The sequence below is a fragment of the Emys orbicularis genome, chromosome 11 (genome assembly GCF_028017835.1).
Source record: "Emys orbicularis isolate rEmyOrb1 chromosome 11, rEmyOrb1.hap1, whole genome shotgun sequence".
NCBI classification, from domain to species: domain Eukaryota; kingdom Metazoa; phylum Chordata; order Testudines; family Emydidae; genus Emys; species Emys orbicularis.
In genome coordinates this window covers 69742318-69757513 of record NC_088693.1, presented here as the reverse complement: position 1 = coordinate 69757513, position 15196 = coordinate 69742318, and the positions used below count along the sequence as shown (strand labels likewise).

At 44.7% G+C, this 15196-nt stretch overlaps 1 protein-coding gene across 1 annotated transcript in view; it reads right to left on the bottom strand.

The window, feature by feature from the left end:
* Positions 1-289: 289 nt before the first annotated feature.
* The window catches only part of COL6A3 (collagen type VI alpha 3 chain), an 86350-nt gene continuing 71443 nt past the window's right edge, over positions 290-15196 (bottom strand). The window contains exons 42-45 of the mRNA XM_065413388.1: positions 14796-14975; positions 14621-14677; positions 1674-1844; positions 290-330 (exon numbers count right to left, since the gene is read on the bottom strand). Coding sequence (XP_065269460.1) covers positions 290-330; positions 1674-1844; positions 14621-14677; positions 14796-14975 — 449 coding nt within the window. The remainder of the gene's footprint in view (positions 331-1673; positions 1845-14620; positions 14678-14795; positions 14976-15196) is intronic.

The window sequence follows — 15196 nt, the reverse complement described above, 5'->3', positions numbered from 1 at the left end:
AAATGGTAGTTTGTAGACATGTTCAAACAAAATAATCTGCAGTGGATAACTATTACATAATGTTGAAGGTATACACTATAACCCGGACACATGTAGTACTCAGTCCACAAACAGTTTAGCACCATATTGATAGGTCATGCAGCAAAACACTCTCTTCAAGGTTTGCTTGGAATTTAAAGCATGAAATAGTACAGTGCAAGGTAGTCTATACCCTTAGCTTCTAAAGGGGTAAGTTGGCATTGGCTGACTCCTGGTTCTCTGAGAGGTATGTGTTGATATTTTGCTGTCTTTAGGTTTCTATTGTCGTGACAACCCCAGGATTAATGTGAGCTGAAATTTGAATGGAGAGAAAAAAACAACATTATTGTGTGGCCAGGAGACCACGTACAGCCCCAAACAAGGCAACATTTAAGCACTGAAAATCCCTTTTTCACAGGCTATGCCGACGGCAGCTCAGGAGCAAGCAGGGACAGACGTTGCCCTCAGCGGCAGATGGATTGGGAGTGAGTAGGCATCCATGGAGCCCTGACCCTACCCTCAGCGCATTGGCTAGTGGAGCGGCCTGGTCATGCAGGGGGTGGTGCGCTGCACCTTGCAGAGTTATTTCCCAGCAGAGCAGGGGGCAACACCCTGGGGGAAATTGTTCCTGAAGCACATGCAGATCCTGGATCAGGGTAGAGACTAGACATGCTGGCCTTTACTAGGGGCATGTGCAAGGAGCACAACACAGCCCTAAATATGCTGTTCCTCAAGGTCATCACCCAAGTGGCCTCTCCTGAGGCCATTTATACAAGGGTTGACTGACTAATGTAACCGGGAGATGTCCTGATCATTCTGGCCACGCCCCAGAGATGTGCACGTGGCTATGGAAGTGTGGGACACATCAAGGATGAGCTGTCATCCCAGGTCCTGGGTATGACTGACGCCTCTTCTGTGTACTCTCATGTCCTAAATTAAAGAGCTAAGCTAACCAGCACACAATATAGGGTGCTTTTTGTCCTGCCAGCTCTCTGCTGTCCTCCCATGACCACAGATCTCTTGTACACACAAGTTTAATCTATAGGAAGGCAGGCGATCATAGCAAGACCCCAACTGTGATGATTCCTAATGGGCTGGGGTCTAGTGTCTTCCCCATATGCAGCAAATCCTTCCACTAAGCTACAGTCGAAATTTCAGCCCACAGCAACCAGTGGGTGGGAGCAAGACCCTTCTTGGAAGAGAGGCTTCAAGAAGGATAATTCAGTGCACCTGTGCCCTAATCCATAGCACACTGAAGTCAATGGAAAGACTTCCACTGACTTGAATGGGGTTTAGCTCAGGTCTTGGATGGAAAAAGGGATTGTAGTCACTGTCGGAATTGGTATCTGAGCTCCTTTACAATTTCTGGAATGTCCACGTGATACAGGTTTTGGCGCATTCTGTAATCAGAAGCCAGTGTTTTGGTATCACATTGGAAGTGACAATTTCCTGACGGCGTAACTATTATGGAGCAGACCCACAACTGGTGTAAATCAGAACAGCTCTATTGAGGTCAATGGAGTTACACCAGTTTACACTAGCTGATGAGCTGGCTCCATGATCTTAAGTGATGATTAACTGCCAACACTTCCACTGCATCTCTCAGCTATTGTAGCCAAATGGAAATGTGCAATGGCAGAAGGGACTCCACTTACCAGGAATGCAAACTTTTTCACATTCTTTCTGTGTGTTAAATTTGTTTTCATTTCCTCCGCAGCCACCATACCAGAATCTTGCACAGCTCTTGGTCTCTGAATCATAGTACCATTTGAGCACGAAATCCCTGCAAGTTCCTTCTTCTTTTTGCAACCTACAGATATCTGTGACTACAAATAGAGAAAGAAAAAGACTTAGCAACCGATAAATGCAAACACCTTCACTATGTTTCCAGACAGGCTCCTGCACTTCCGTGGTTTTACAGATACCATTTGACACAAAGTCAGACGTGTCCTCTCAAAAAGTGCATGCTTGGAAGACTGAGACAGATGGATCGTTGGGAACATGTGGCATGCAGGATTAAAGAGACAATCTCCATATTACAACATACAAATTACCAGTTCAGACTATTGGTCCATCATTCCAGAGTCCTGCCAGTAGCAGCTGCTGCTTCAGATAAAGGCAGAACTACCATCACCCACCCACAATTACCTAGCCAACTATGCAATGTTTTCCAGAAAGGACAAAATTCCTTCCTGGCCCCTGCAAGTGATCGCTTGAAGCTCTGAAGCACACGATCTGGCCAGCCCCTGTGTGGGAGCACTTCCCCTTCCCTCATGTTGCACTATTCAGGGGCTGGCCAGAATCTTGATGGGAACATAGTCCCTGCTTCTTCCAAGTATCCCCAAGAATGCGAGGTGCCGGAAGAGGATGAGAAGAGGGCAGGGCTATGTCCGTTTTCCCTTCTGCGCCAGCCAGTGGAATTGGCCAGCTATAGAATGGGGAATAGGCTACAGTAGCTTCAGAGTATGCAGCCCAGTGGTGCCAGAGGGGACTGGAAACTCCAGCAGCTGTATGGCCTGTCTGCTCCCCACTCTCACATGCCTAACTATCTCTAGGGAAGAGGGAAGCCAGACATTGACTACAAAGAATGCCGACCGAAAAGCCCACTTCCAGTCCTTTTTAAAATCCAGGCCACGTCGAATTCAGTCCTGCACAGGCTAGTCTGGTAGTGGGAGTGAAAAACGTCTCATTCCTCAGTCCTACATGGGGAACAAACTCACCTCTAGTGACGAGGGACAGAGCAACAGTGGAGTGGTGCTGGAGCCTCTCCAATGGCTGTAAGCAAAAAAGCTGCGTTGCCTCTGCACACTGACCTCTCTAGTCTGTTCCCAAAGGACAGTGTTTTCTCTCCTACTGACAAGTTTACATTTACATTTTTCCCTTCCAGTTTTCCTGGCACCAAGCTGTTCTGGCTGCACAGAGTGGGCTCTCACCGAGAACGTCGCAAATGAGTCCACCGGCAGGGGACAGATGTGATTGTGTGGGAGGGCGGGGGGCAATTTAAAGGATTGTTCATTAGCATTAGCTATGTCTGGGTTTGGCAAGGGTGTGACATGACGGATAGCAAATTTCAAAATTAGGTGACTATATTTTTGGCGCTGATTTTATTATAGTATCTATATTATAGATGTACGTGTGATAGAGATACCGATCTGGAAACACTTACATCACCTTAAATAGCTCCACATAGCTATGTCCCTTTCTCACAATAACAAGGGCATATCTTTTAAACCGTTGGAGATTGGGATCTAGCCCTCTCCCTCACTGATGTCCAGCATAGCCCAGCCAAAGGTCAGAACTCCACCATGCATTCACTACCCGGAAGCCTTCCCAATGTCAGGTGGTGCTGTGATTAAAGATGACACCTCCTGGTTAGAGTCAGCCCCCAGCCCCCATCATGTGCCATATCGGCTTGAATCATAGAATCATAGAATATCAGGGTTGGAAGGGACCTCAGGAGGTCATCTAGTCCAACCCCCTGCTCAAAGCAGGACCAATCCCGGCTTGCTGTCGCTGGCTGCTGAATTCTCTCTCTCAAACACACACAGGGGAAATCCTTTGGTGAGAAGGGCTTGCAGCAGTCTGTGGCACTCGCCACCTGCGTTACCCCATTTCTGCCCTAAAATACCATATTCTTCTCATATGTACAAAATCTGTGAACGCTATAGAGGCCATCTGAACTAAGGTAATTTGGGACATAATCCCTCTACTCTCACTTAGGGACACTGTTCTTAGACAGTGTAGGCTGAATATAACTTCTTATATTTAGTTAGCTTATTATTGAATGTACCTGATATTAGGTTGGCCCGGTCCACTGAAACCAGTCTGAGCTAAATATCTGCACATGGTATGTCAGAGTCAAGATGCTTTTGCTCATAGAGCCATTTCTGGAGATGTGCCATCTGCACACAAACAAGATTCTCTGGATTTTTTTAGTGAATCATAGAATGTCAGGGTTTGGAAGGGACCTCAGGAGGTTATCTAGTCCAACCCCCTGCTCAAAGCAGGACCAATCCCCAGACTGATTTTCACCCCAGTTCCCTAAATGGCCCCCTCAAGGATTGAACTCTCAACCCTGGGTTTAGCAGGCCAATGTGCCCACCACTGAGCTATCCTTCCCCCCATATTTGCAACTTAAGCCACAGTTGGGTCCTCTGATCTCCAGGTGGTGTAAATAGGTGCAGCCCATGTAAATCAGCCCCATCATTTACCCCAGCTAAGGGGGCTGCTCCATAGGACAATTGCAGGGCAAAATTTTTTGTGCAAATAATTTTTTTTTGCTGAAGAAAGCAGATTTGGGTTGACCACAATCATTTGCAGGCTCAGGTAGAGTGTGGCAAATTGTTTTGGTCAAGCAAAGAAAAAATTTGGAAATGTCAAAATGATTTGTTTGGGCATTTCCGAACCAAAAACATGTTGAGTTTTCATTTTGGAATTTCACACCATTTAAAAAAAAATAAGTTAAAAAACCCCCAAACCTTTGAAAACTAACAAAACAGTTCATTTGACCCAAAACACTTTTGCTTCAACTTTTTTGTTTCACCCCAAAAATCGAAAAAGGTTTATTTTGGGTTGCTCTGAACCATTTTTTTTTTTTTTTTGTCTTCAGTTCTGCAACTGAACCAAAAAATCACTTAGTCACACGGTTCTCCATGGGACCTGATGGGATGTTAGAAGCCTTTCCATTTACGTTCTGGTCACAGCACGATCCTTAATGACTCAGAGCCAGGTGTCAAAGAGTGTGGACTCGATACACTCTCCTGGTGCAGAGGATGTATAATAGGCAAAGGGACCCCAGGGGGGTTGGCGGGGGAAGCAGAAAGGGTTTGCAGCTTTAGCTCAGTGAGCTGCCCTGATCCCTTCACTGGGGTCCTCTACAAAATATACTTAGGACCAGCATCAGAGTCATTGTTGGCTACAATGTGTGCTGCCCTACCTGGAGTATAAAAGTCCAGTTTTTGTCAGTATACAGATACAAATCTCTTAGCTGAGGTTATAGCATAGAAGCACATACCAGACAGCGCTCCCTGCCCTCACAAGAAATGATATATTAGCCAGATAGATTCACCACCAAGACAGCCCATGCATGGAATCCGGATTATAAAACCACAGCCTTTCATAGAAAGACAATGTACCTGTTTAGTATAACACTATTTATTTTCAATAGCCTGCCATGTTTCTGAGCAGTTCAGTATCCGCCACAGGCAAGAAAAAATACATGCCTTAAATGGCAATGGTGAGGCAGGCAGAATCTAGTGAGAAGACTTGGCCCTGGAGTTCCTGCTCTGATCCAAGTGCAAAACGAAGGCTAATGCATCTAAATACACCCATGGAGTAGTAAGTGCAATGGCTGATTGATTAGGTACAGATAAAAATAAGGTCTCATAGCAGCTACACTCTATCAATAGGGACAGAATTCTATGGGAACCTGAACTTTACAGTATCAGAGTCGATGGTCGTCATATAAGTGGATTTATATTACAACTCCCATTGAAATCACTCGGCGTTAGGCACCTAAATACTTTTAAAAATCTGGTCCTTGGTCATTTATTTTTCTATTTATTGAAGAATAGTTTCTCTTCTGGTTATCTGTCAGCAATGGGGGAGATCCTGGTCCTCTGCTCAGGCTGTTTGTGTTGCTCCAGTGCTACAAAGAAGGGGGACACAAAGCTGGCTTGAGGCACCCCCGTTCTGCAGGCTCTGGTGCAAGGAGGTGAATTGGGGACAGGAGTTGTGTGCTATGCCCTGGCAATCTCGGTCTGGCATAGCAGCCACTTGGAAGCCATCAGCAAGGAACACAAGTTAGAGCAGTCCTGAAGCTGCCCTAATCTGGGGGTTTAGTTGGCCTCTGGATTAAGGGGTGAAGTTTAAAATTGGCAAACAACCGTCTTTGACACCCCTCTGGGGTGCTGTGCCAAGCACAGATCCGTGGGACCCAAGCATCTTCCTCAATATTTCCAGTTGCTTGTTCTCTTTTGTTTCAGACTGACCTTTTCCAGCCTGCCACGGGATTAAAAATCACACGCAGCACACACAAAAACAAGAAAATAAAACCAATTAGTTGGGGCGGAGAGGAAGGCTGATGTTCTAATTGTTGCAATATTTCCCCGTCGCTTGGGAACATGGGTAACAAATTCATCATGTGTTTATGTCGTTCGTAAACAGCTGCAAGGGGGAAAAGCAGGCTAAAGCTAATAAATACCTTTCAGGGCTGGCAATATTTGCATTCAGTTTTGCAAGACGTTCACAGGATGTGAAAGTGGAAATAACTACTTTTTACATGCTTAATTTTGCATCAGATCAAGAGTACTTTTTTTTTTTTTAATTTAAAAACCTTTGCCTTCCTTTCCAGAATGAAATTTAGCCTAGGCTTCTGTAAAGTACAGTTCAATATCTAAACAGGATTTTCAAAAGTGACTAGGGATTTGAGGTAACTCAGCATTGGGGCTCTCAGCTTGAGACCCCTTAAAATCAGGCCCTTTGGAAGGTGTGGCAAGTTGGACATCGAAAACTTGAGCTATTCAATTGACTAGTCACTTTCAGAAATCTCGGCCTACATGCATTACAGCTACAATGTTTTCGGCAGTCCTCACCCTGACTACAAATTTTAGTTAATGTTAACAAAGTACGGAAGGCCCGAAGAGTAATTCTCCTTCCCACAAAACATCCCACTGAACTTAACGGGCCTACCTGGCCAAGTAAGGACTAATCATGGGAATAAATGGTTGTGGGATCAGACCCCAGTTTCCTATAAAGCAATTTTACATCAACATTGAGGATAAAGGACTTTTTCTCATTAAAAATGAGAGAAATCTGTTAGGGGCTGAGTATAGTTTCCCTTCCCGTTATTTTAAAATAATGAGAGCGCCTCCCTGCCTATTTTGTTGTTGTTGTTTTTTGGGGGTCGGTTTGTTTGTTTGTTTCCAGGATTGGGGCCTTTGACGGCACCAGGGTCCCAACCTGGCAGACTGGAGGAATGAAAGTACATTTGCAAGCTAGTTTCTTAAGCTCAGGCAGATCCTAAAGAACAAGACTTAATACTCCCTAAGCTCTATTTTGTGGAATGACCTTGAACTATGCTACTGAAACTCTGATTAGAAAACAGGTCTAGCAAAGAACTCCAGAGAAAAGATTCCAGTGGCAAGTTGATCAAAATAAATAATAATGGTAGGTCCTGGAAGCTACTCAGGGGTTTCGAATGTTAGAATAAATCCCAGGAGATCGATTAAGGGCCTGGAGATGCAGTCATAAGTGTGTGATATATGTAAGTATCTTTATCACAAACCCATGCAATTTATCACATTGTCATCACACACGCACCCCCCTATGTATGCAGTTGTGTACTTCACACAATTATACTTCTGGCTCAGAATCTGGCATATATAACAGGGGTCGGCAACCTTTCAGAAGTGGTGTGCCGAGTCTTCATTTATTCACTCTAATTTAAGGTTTTGCGTGCCAGTAATACATTTTAATGTTTTTAGAAGGTCTCTTTCTATAAGTCTATAATATATAACTAAACTATTGTTGTATGTAAAGTAAATAAGGTTTTTTTAAATGTTTAAGAAGTTTCATTTAAAATTAAATTAAAATGCAGAGCCCCCCAGACCGGTGGCCAGGACCTGGGCAGTGTGAGTGCCACTGAAAATCAGCTCGCGTGCCGCCTTCGGCACGATAGGTTGCCTATCCCTGATATATAAAATCAAATCTGCTCTTCATTTGAACTGGGGGGGAGGGTTCCCCACTATGATGCTTTAAGCTATATTAAGAGTCTCTCTGTTTTATGATCACATATATCTGAGTATATCTTTGCTAAAAGAAATTCCAATGTGTCAATCAGTTCAACCTCAAACTGTCCATCCTCCCTACTGGAATCACATTGGAAATTTGTTGGCTGCTCTGTTTAACAGTTCTCTATGGCTAACAGTTTATTGTGATGTATAATCCATTGACACTAGGAACTGCAATTCTGAGACAGCAGAAAGTTTTAAAAGCACTTTTCTAGCCCTTGCCATTTCTATCCATTGTCCCCTACAAGTCTGCAATCAATAGAGATCTTTCAATTCAGCTTTGTTGATGGACTTCTGCAGCCAAAAGCTTTTCCAGGCCTTTGGGAGAGGAGGGTGTTGTCTTAAAAAACAACACTCCAGCTCACTGCTTTTTACATTCCAATCGGCCAAGGTCAAATATAAAAGCCAGCACTTACACATATAAAAATCAATCTACTCCAAGTTCTGGTGCTCCGTTATGGAATCCAGCTGGTAAGCAAAGCTGTCTGATCGTGGTATGTATAGGTAGTAGTAGTAGTTAGTCCTCTGCAGTACAGAGTCTACATAGTTAGGTTGCACCCTCTCCTCCTTTTTAACACTAACAAGGAGTTAGAGGATATTCTAGATCAGTTGATACACAGTAAAAGTCAACTACTGTTTTACTTTGTACACATCAAATTTCAAATTCAACTTCAGGATTGTTTCTGCTGTACCGTAGCTGAAGATTTATGAAACTGTGTATGTTGATAATGTAGAATAACAACAGCTTGCGGTTATTACATGGACCAAAAAATACAGGAGAATCTTAAGAGTGTTGGAAAGACGGAAGGGCCTGATTGTCAAAGGAACTTTGGTTTCAATCAGATGCCATGTGGACACACATCACCCTGGAGGATCTCAGCCTTCATGGGTACAGGTGATAGAAATGAGTCCTTTTGTATATTGTTAATGGGGCCCACTTGTTCTTTTTGATGTTGCACTTTGTACACAGACACAACCTCAGTGTTCAGAGAAGAGGTTTCTTCTTCTACTGCCTTTTGTTAAAACTCTCTGGAGCTACCTGCTTTTTGAAAGCATCATGTAGGTAATGTTTTCGTGCTCACCTTCTTACCTCTCCTTTATGTGCTACAGAGCCTTATTAGCAAACCCAGATCCAAAGCAACCATCCCGTCTGCTTCTAACTTTCATCTCTGCTTGTTAAATTAGTTCCTGACCAGTCTGACTCTCTTCTTTGTTTCTACCTTCATAGTGAGGGAGTTTTCATTTCCGTGTCAGTTGGAGGGACATACTGTGTGTTAGTCTTCGTAGTTAGCCTCTATCTTTGCATCTTGGGTAGTTGATGGTTGTTCATCAATTCCACGTTACTTTATGGCTCTCTCAGAAAGGCCATTTGGGGGCAATCATTACATTCAGTGCAACATGACTGCTTCAGCCCAGACTCAGATGCAAGCCTAGAAGTTGGAAGATGTAGCTCTCCTTGCATATGCTTCATCATACATCTTTGCAGCCACTGGGCCCTTAGTATTTATGGGAGTGTTTAACGTAGAGCCCTGCGTGGCTACAACTTTATACCCGCGGATAGAAATTGGTATCCACGGAACCGCAGGGCTCTCAAGGAACTGCAGCAGTGAAAGAAGCAGAGCGTGGGGCCGCCGCTCCCAGGAGCCAGCACCCCGCCCCAGCAGCTCCTCCGGCGTGGCTGTACCGGTACCGGCCCCAGCACTGTGCTCCGGCGGGTCTGTACCACCCCCAGCCCTTCCATGCAGCTGTCTGCATCTCCTGTCTGGGGGGGGCGTGCGCTGCTTGAACACAAGAGCGCACCCAGGGACAGCTGCTGGTGGTCCTGGTGCCCGCCCCACATTCTGCTCCTTTCGCCGCTGTGGTTCCCGGGATAGCCCTGCAGTTCTGCAGATACTGGTTTCTATCCGCGGATATCTGCATCCACAGGTATAAATTTGTATCTGCGCAGGGCTCTAGTGTAATGGATGTTTATAGCGCTGTCTCCTAATCCAGAGAATTCAGGGAGCCATTTAGGTGTTTGCTTAGTTCAATGATTTACCGTAATTAGGGCCCTACCAAATTCACGACCATGAAAAATGCATCATGGACCGTGAAATCTGGCTCTTGTGGGCGGGGGGTGGTATTGCCACCCTTCTTTCTGCACTGGCTTCACAACTGGGTGGCTGGAGAGTGGTGGCTAGTGGGAACCATGTGACTTATCCAACCAATGAACTACCTGACATATCTTGGAGAGTGAATATTGAACATTTGCAGTGATCTGTTCATGAGCAATACATGCAAGGAAATCCTGCTCATAGCTAGTCCAGAAGGCTAAATGATTCACCATGAATGATGTACGTTACTCTCTGCTTTAATTCTGACTCAGAATGAGCTTCCCAAAGATTTGGCTATAGCAGATAGCAAAACAGTGTCTTTCCAGTTTTCCTATTAGGCTAAATTGACTTTGACTGTTACACAATGGCACCTCTGCTCTAACGTGATACTTTCTTATCAGTCCAGTCCTTTTCATAGACCTCTAAGAGCGTTTTTAAACCTCCTTCTCTGATTAGCTTTCCACAATACACAGCATTTTTGTTGCTAATAAGTGATATTATCTGGTCACGTGTCAGGTTCTGGATTGTGCAGTAATTTGCAGAGGTGCTGACCCTGTCTTCCATTTGCTCTTTTTTGAGTACTAGTTAAATCTTTTAATTTATTTCATGCATTTTCAAGGCTCCACCTTCAGCCAGTGGATTATAACCTGCAGTTCTTGAGAGACTCTAGGTCGAGCCAAACTCCCATTGACTTTTAGGGAACACTGAAGAATTAAGCTCAGAGTAAAAGCTGTGTTATCCGGCACTTTACCAACCGGAAAGATCTATAAACCAGCATTTCTGAGCTTCATGGAACGTCCGGTTTATAGTCCGGTTGGTGTGGGGCCAGCAGGCTCCCTACCTGGCTCTGCGTGGCTCCCCAAAAGTGGTGACATGTCCCTGCTGCTTCTAAGCGGAGGAACGGCCATTAGGGGTTTGGAGTGTGGGAGGGGGTGCAAGACACGGGCCCTCGGAGTTTGGGTGCGGGGGGGGGTGCAGGGTGCTGGATCTGGGCAGCGCTTACCTCAGTCAGTTCCCTGCAAGTGGCAACACATCCCAGCTGCTCCTAGATGGAGGTGCAGGTAGACAGCTCTGTGCGCTGCCCCCACCCCACCCCACCCCACGGCCAATGGGAGCTGTGGGGGGACGCCTGGATCAGGCACCCCCTGCCGCGTCCCAACCTCCAGTCCTGAGCCCCCTCTCATACCCAAACTCCCTCCCTCTTAGTTAACCAGAATTTTTTACTTACCAGCACCCCCAACTCCCTCAACATGCCGGATAACAAAGCTTTTACTCTATTTGGGGCCTTGATTCAGCAAAGCTTCCCTGTTCAGGAAAGCACTAACGCACATGATTGACGTTAAGGCCTTGGTGCTTCAGCAGAGGATGTGGAGATCTTGTTTTTGTGCCATTATTTGGGCTTCATCTATGTTGCTTACGCAATTCATTTCCTTTCCTTTCCCCTGTTTCAGCTTTTGTCCTGTGCGTGATAGTTTTGCATTTTCCAGGTTATTTTTCCTTTGTAGTTTGCTACTTTCTGTGGCTAATTAGCTTCTTATTTACACAAGTCTCCATGTGCCTCCTATGATCTCGTTAGCCTTTCTTTCTTTTGTCTGTTTCATAGCAGCTCTTGCCATTCATTCTGCATTCTTTCTCAATTTTCCTAACCGTAGGTAATTTCTTCTGTGGGTATTTTGAGAGCAGTTGTTTTACAGGGAGGCTGTGCCAACTGGCTGTTAGTCCAGGGGACTGAGAACCAGAGGACTTTAATTTAATCTGACTTGATGTAATCTTGGGCAAGTAATTTACCCTCTTGCTAAAATAAGGCTACCACTCGCCTTAGTAAAGTACATTGATAGTCCTGGATAAAAGGTGTTATGTAAGTAACGTCAGCTCTATTCTGACCCCTTTTCAAACTCCATTCGCCAGCCTCACCCACCACATTACCTTCAGGGTCTCCCTCTCTGGCTAAACTTTCAGTGTTTCTTATGTCAGGGTGATTACGGGCTCAATTGTGCAGCACACTAAACACTCGTCTGTGACACTGAGCAATCTCAATTCCCACTGTGGTCAGTGGGAGTTCTGCTTGAATAAGGAGTGATTCTTTTGACTCACTATGATTTCTCGTGTGTCCACCGGGTGAATTTCAAGTGTGGGAAAACTGTGCTATTAATGAGCAAATCATTCAGACAATTGACCGAATTCTTGTTATTTGTTTAGGCACCGGGACTCTAACAAGTTTCAGTGCATCTAACTGGTGTCTGGGGGGGGCACAGATCAGCATTCATGTCGCACTCCGGGCCAGGCAAGCTAATGATCCAACCAGAGGACCAAATTCGGTGATGAATCCGTGCCAGTTGAGACATGTTGCGCATACGCTAAGAAGATTTGTGTCTAAAGCTTGCAGTAGACAAAAAATTACCCAAGCAAGCTGGGTCTAATCACAGGGTTGTGTTCTGAATTTTGTTCAGACCTCCTAATTAACTGAAATGGGCTTTAAGCTGTGGCCATATAGCACATAATTGAAAGAGAGGAGGTGGCCACTGTGAGTCATGGCTTTACTTGATCCCGTCTCACACAGATAAGTATGACTGGAATGCTAGGCTTGGGCTGCTACTGTTTAGATTTGTTTATTCCATAGTAAACTTAAAGGTCATTTCGTATTTAAAACATACGGAGGTGGTCCTGAAGCAGAGTTCTGCATCCAAAGAATCCTAAAGTTTGGCTGGGTTTGGAATCACACGTATATCCCAATTTTACAGCTGTTCTTCATCTCTTTGCACCAAAATCCCTGATCTCTGATCTGCAGAATTGAAATTTTCCCCTACAAAATTCGTCCTGATTTGGGATGATTTTTTTTTCAAAAACTCAACATTTTTGCATTACTGAAAAAGGAGGTTACTTATCTGTAACTGGAGGTTCTTCGAGATGTGTGGTCCCTATGTATATTTCACACACAGGGACCATCACTTGAAGAAAAATCCCATTTCCCAGATGTCTCTATTGGCTACACTGCATGTTGCCTCTAGCAATTGGATTAGATGACCTCTCAAGGTCCCTTTGAGCCCTACATTGTTGTGGTTCCCTGGCATTCGCTTCCTTCCTGGGTTTGTCTCCCCTCTCAGAGAGTGGGCTGGAGACAGAGCTCCATCAGTGCTGGCAGGACTTCTATTCAGGTTTTTGTCCTGTGACCATCGCTATGGAGGAGGAAGTCTGTTGTGCATTGATCTTCAAGATCCCATGCAATTGTTGACTACACCCTCTGTCCAGTCTACAAAGCTGCAAACCCCCACATTAGAGCAGAGGAAATTCCTTAAGGAGAACATTGCAGTTTTCTAGTGTGGGTTCCCCCCTCCCGCCCCATTTCTTGTGGGTTTTTCCACATAAGGGGAACATCTGGACTCAAGACCCAAGCAATGAGGAATATTTTTAAATTGAGTATTTCAGTTAAAGAAAAGTGTACAGATCCGCACTACTTTACTCCTGGGAGAATTCTGCGCCCCTGGGGGGCACAGAATTCATACCTTCCGCAGATTTCTTGGCTCCCCCGCAGAAAAATGGGGGAGCCAAGAAATCTGTGGGGAACACAGGCCCCCTCCCTGGCAGCCCGGGCAAGTCTGTTGGGAGGAGCCGACAGCAGAGAGAGCAGATCACCCTGCAGGGGAGATGCTGTTGCTGCATCCCGGGCTTGGAGGCCTAGGGCTGTGTGAAGCAGGCTCTGTCCCTGAGGCAGAGCAGAAATGTAACAACTAAGCAGGCAGGCTGCTCATGTTCCCATTGTTAGTGAATTGTTCCCATTCTTAGTCAATTCAGGCTCCTTTACCTTGCCAGAGTGGTGTAAAGGAGGCTTATTGTAAAGGACAGTAACGGACTCCTCAGCTAGGAAGGTCTATGTGCTTTCTCCCTTTTTTTCCTGTGCCAGAGAGGCACAATGGGGTTCGATTACAGCTCAGGATCTATTTTACTTATCCGTTTAAAAAAAAATACAGGACAATGATTAGCAAAACTGTATAACTTTCATGTGTGAAAGTCTGGGCCATATAAAGTGACATTCTACTTTACAGAACACCAAACACCAAAATACAAGTAATGTAATTTAAATGAAAATCCAGGATTATAACTGGATTGCAGGGTATTTGTAATTTAACTTTCATGTGTTTAGGAAATCCTGAACAGTTACCGTGATTTTTTTTCTGTATGGTAGTTTAAATAAATTACCAAAATAAGTGAAACTGGTGTGATTATATGCCATTATTTTGACAAATAAAATATGCAGAATTTTGGATTTTTTGGTGCAGAATTTTGGATTTTTTGGCACAGAATTCCCCCAGGAGTAACTATTTGCATAAAAGCAAACGCATACAACAGAGTGATGACATTAGTTAGGGACACAGTTACCAGGGGACAACACAACAGTGCTAACACGAGTTTCCTGGTGATTGCAATCCTCTCCAATTCGGTGACTATATACTTATCACGAAATAAACTACCCAGTTTTGCTGTAACTACAGTTTGTAATTAACTCGTGTCAACACTGCGTTTCTGGATGCAACATGAGGCATGCCGACAGCGTGTCCATGCAAAGCACGTGATGAGATCCTCTCAGCTGGTCAAGTGGACAAGTGAAAAAAAACATACTTTCTGGTTACATTTGCCCTAGTCCCACAGTGGCAAAGCTTGCAACAGAAGTGGCCAGAGCAGTGAGATTAAATGCAGGATCTGCTGCATTTGTGCTTTTACCTGGCAATAATCTTTTCTCAAGGGGCGGTTGCTGTTGCTGCATGACTTTCTCAGCCGCTGTAGGGGGAAAAAGTGTGTGGGGTTTTGTTTCTAAACCAAAATTTCTTCCCAGTCTAAAATTTTATTTGACAATATTATAAAAGTGCAAAAATGGTTAACCCCGTGTGGTACTTACATGGCTTCAAGCATCTGCTAATGCAATCAGCTTCTGTCTCAAATCTATTGGCATTACCGCCGCACCCACCATACCAAACCTGGGTGCAGATCTTGTTTTTGTAGTCAAAGAACCACATAACCTGATACTCCTTGCACTGTGTGCCCATGTCAAAATCCAGCAAGCAAGGATCTGTCAAATCTGAATTTCAAAATGTGCAAACGTTAAATGACTCTGAAAGTGTTAAAAGCTGAAAAGGCAAAGAAAGCAAAAAAAAAGAAAATAAAGCATTTAAAAAAATCATCAGTAGAACTGGGCCTGGCCGGAACTCTGCTTGTGCCAGGTCATATCTGCACATACTCTTGCACGAACCCCACCAGATCAAACATGCCAAGCAGCTGGTGCATGCGCCTCCGGTTTTG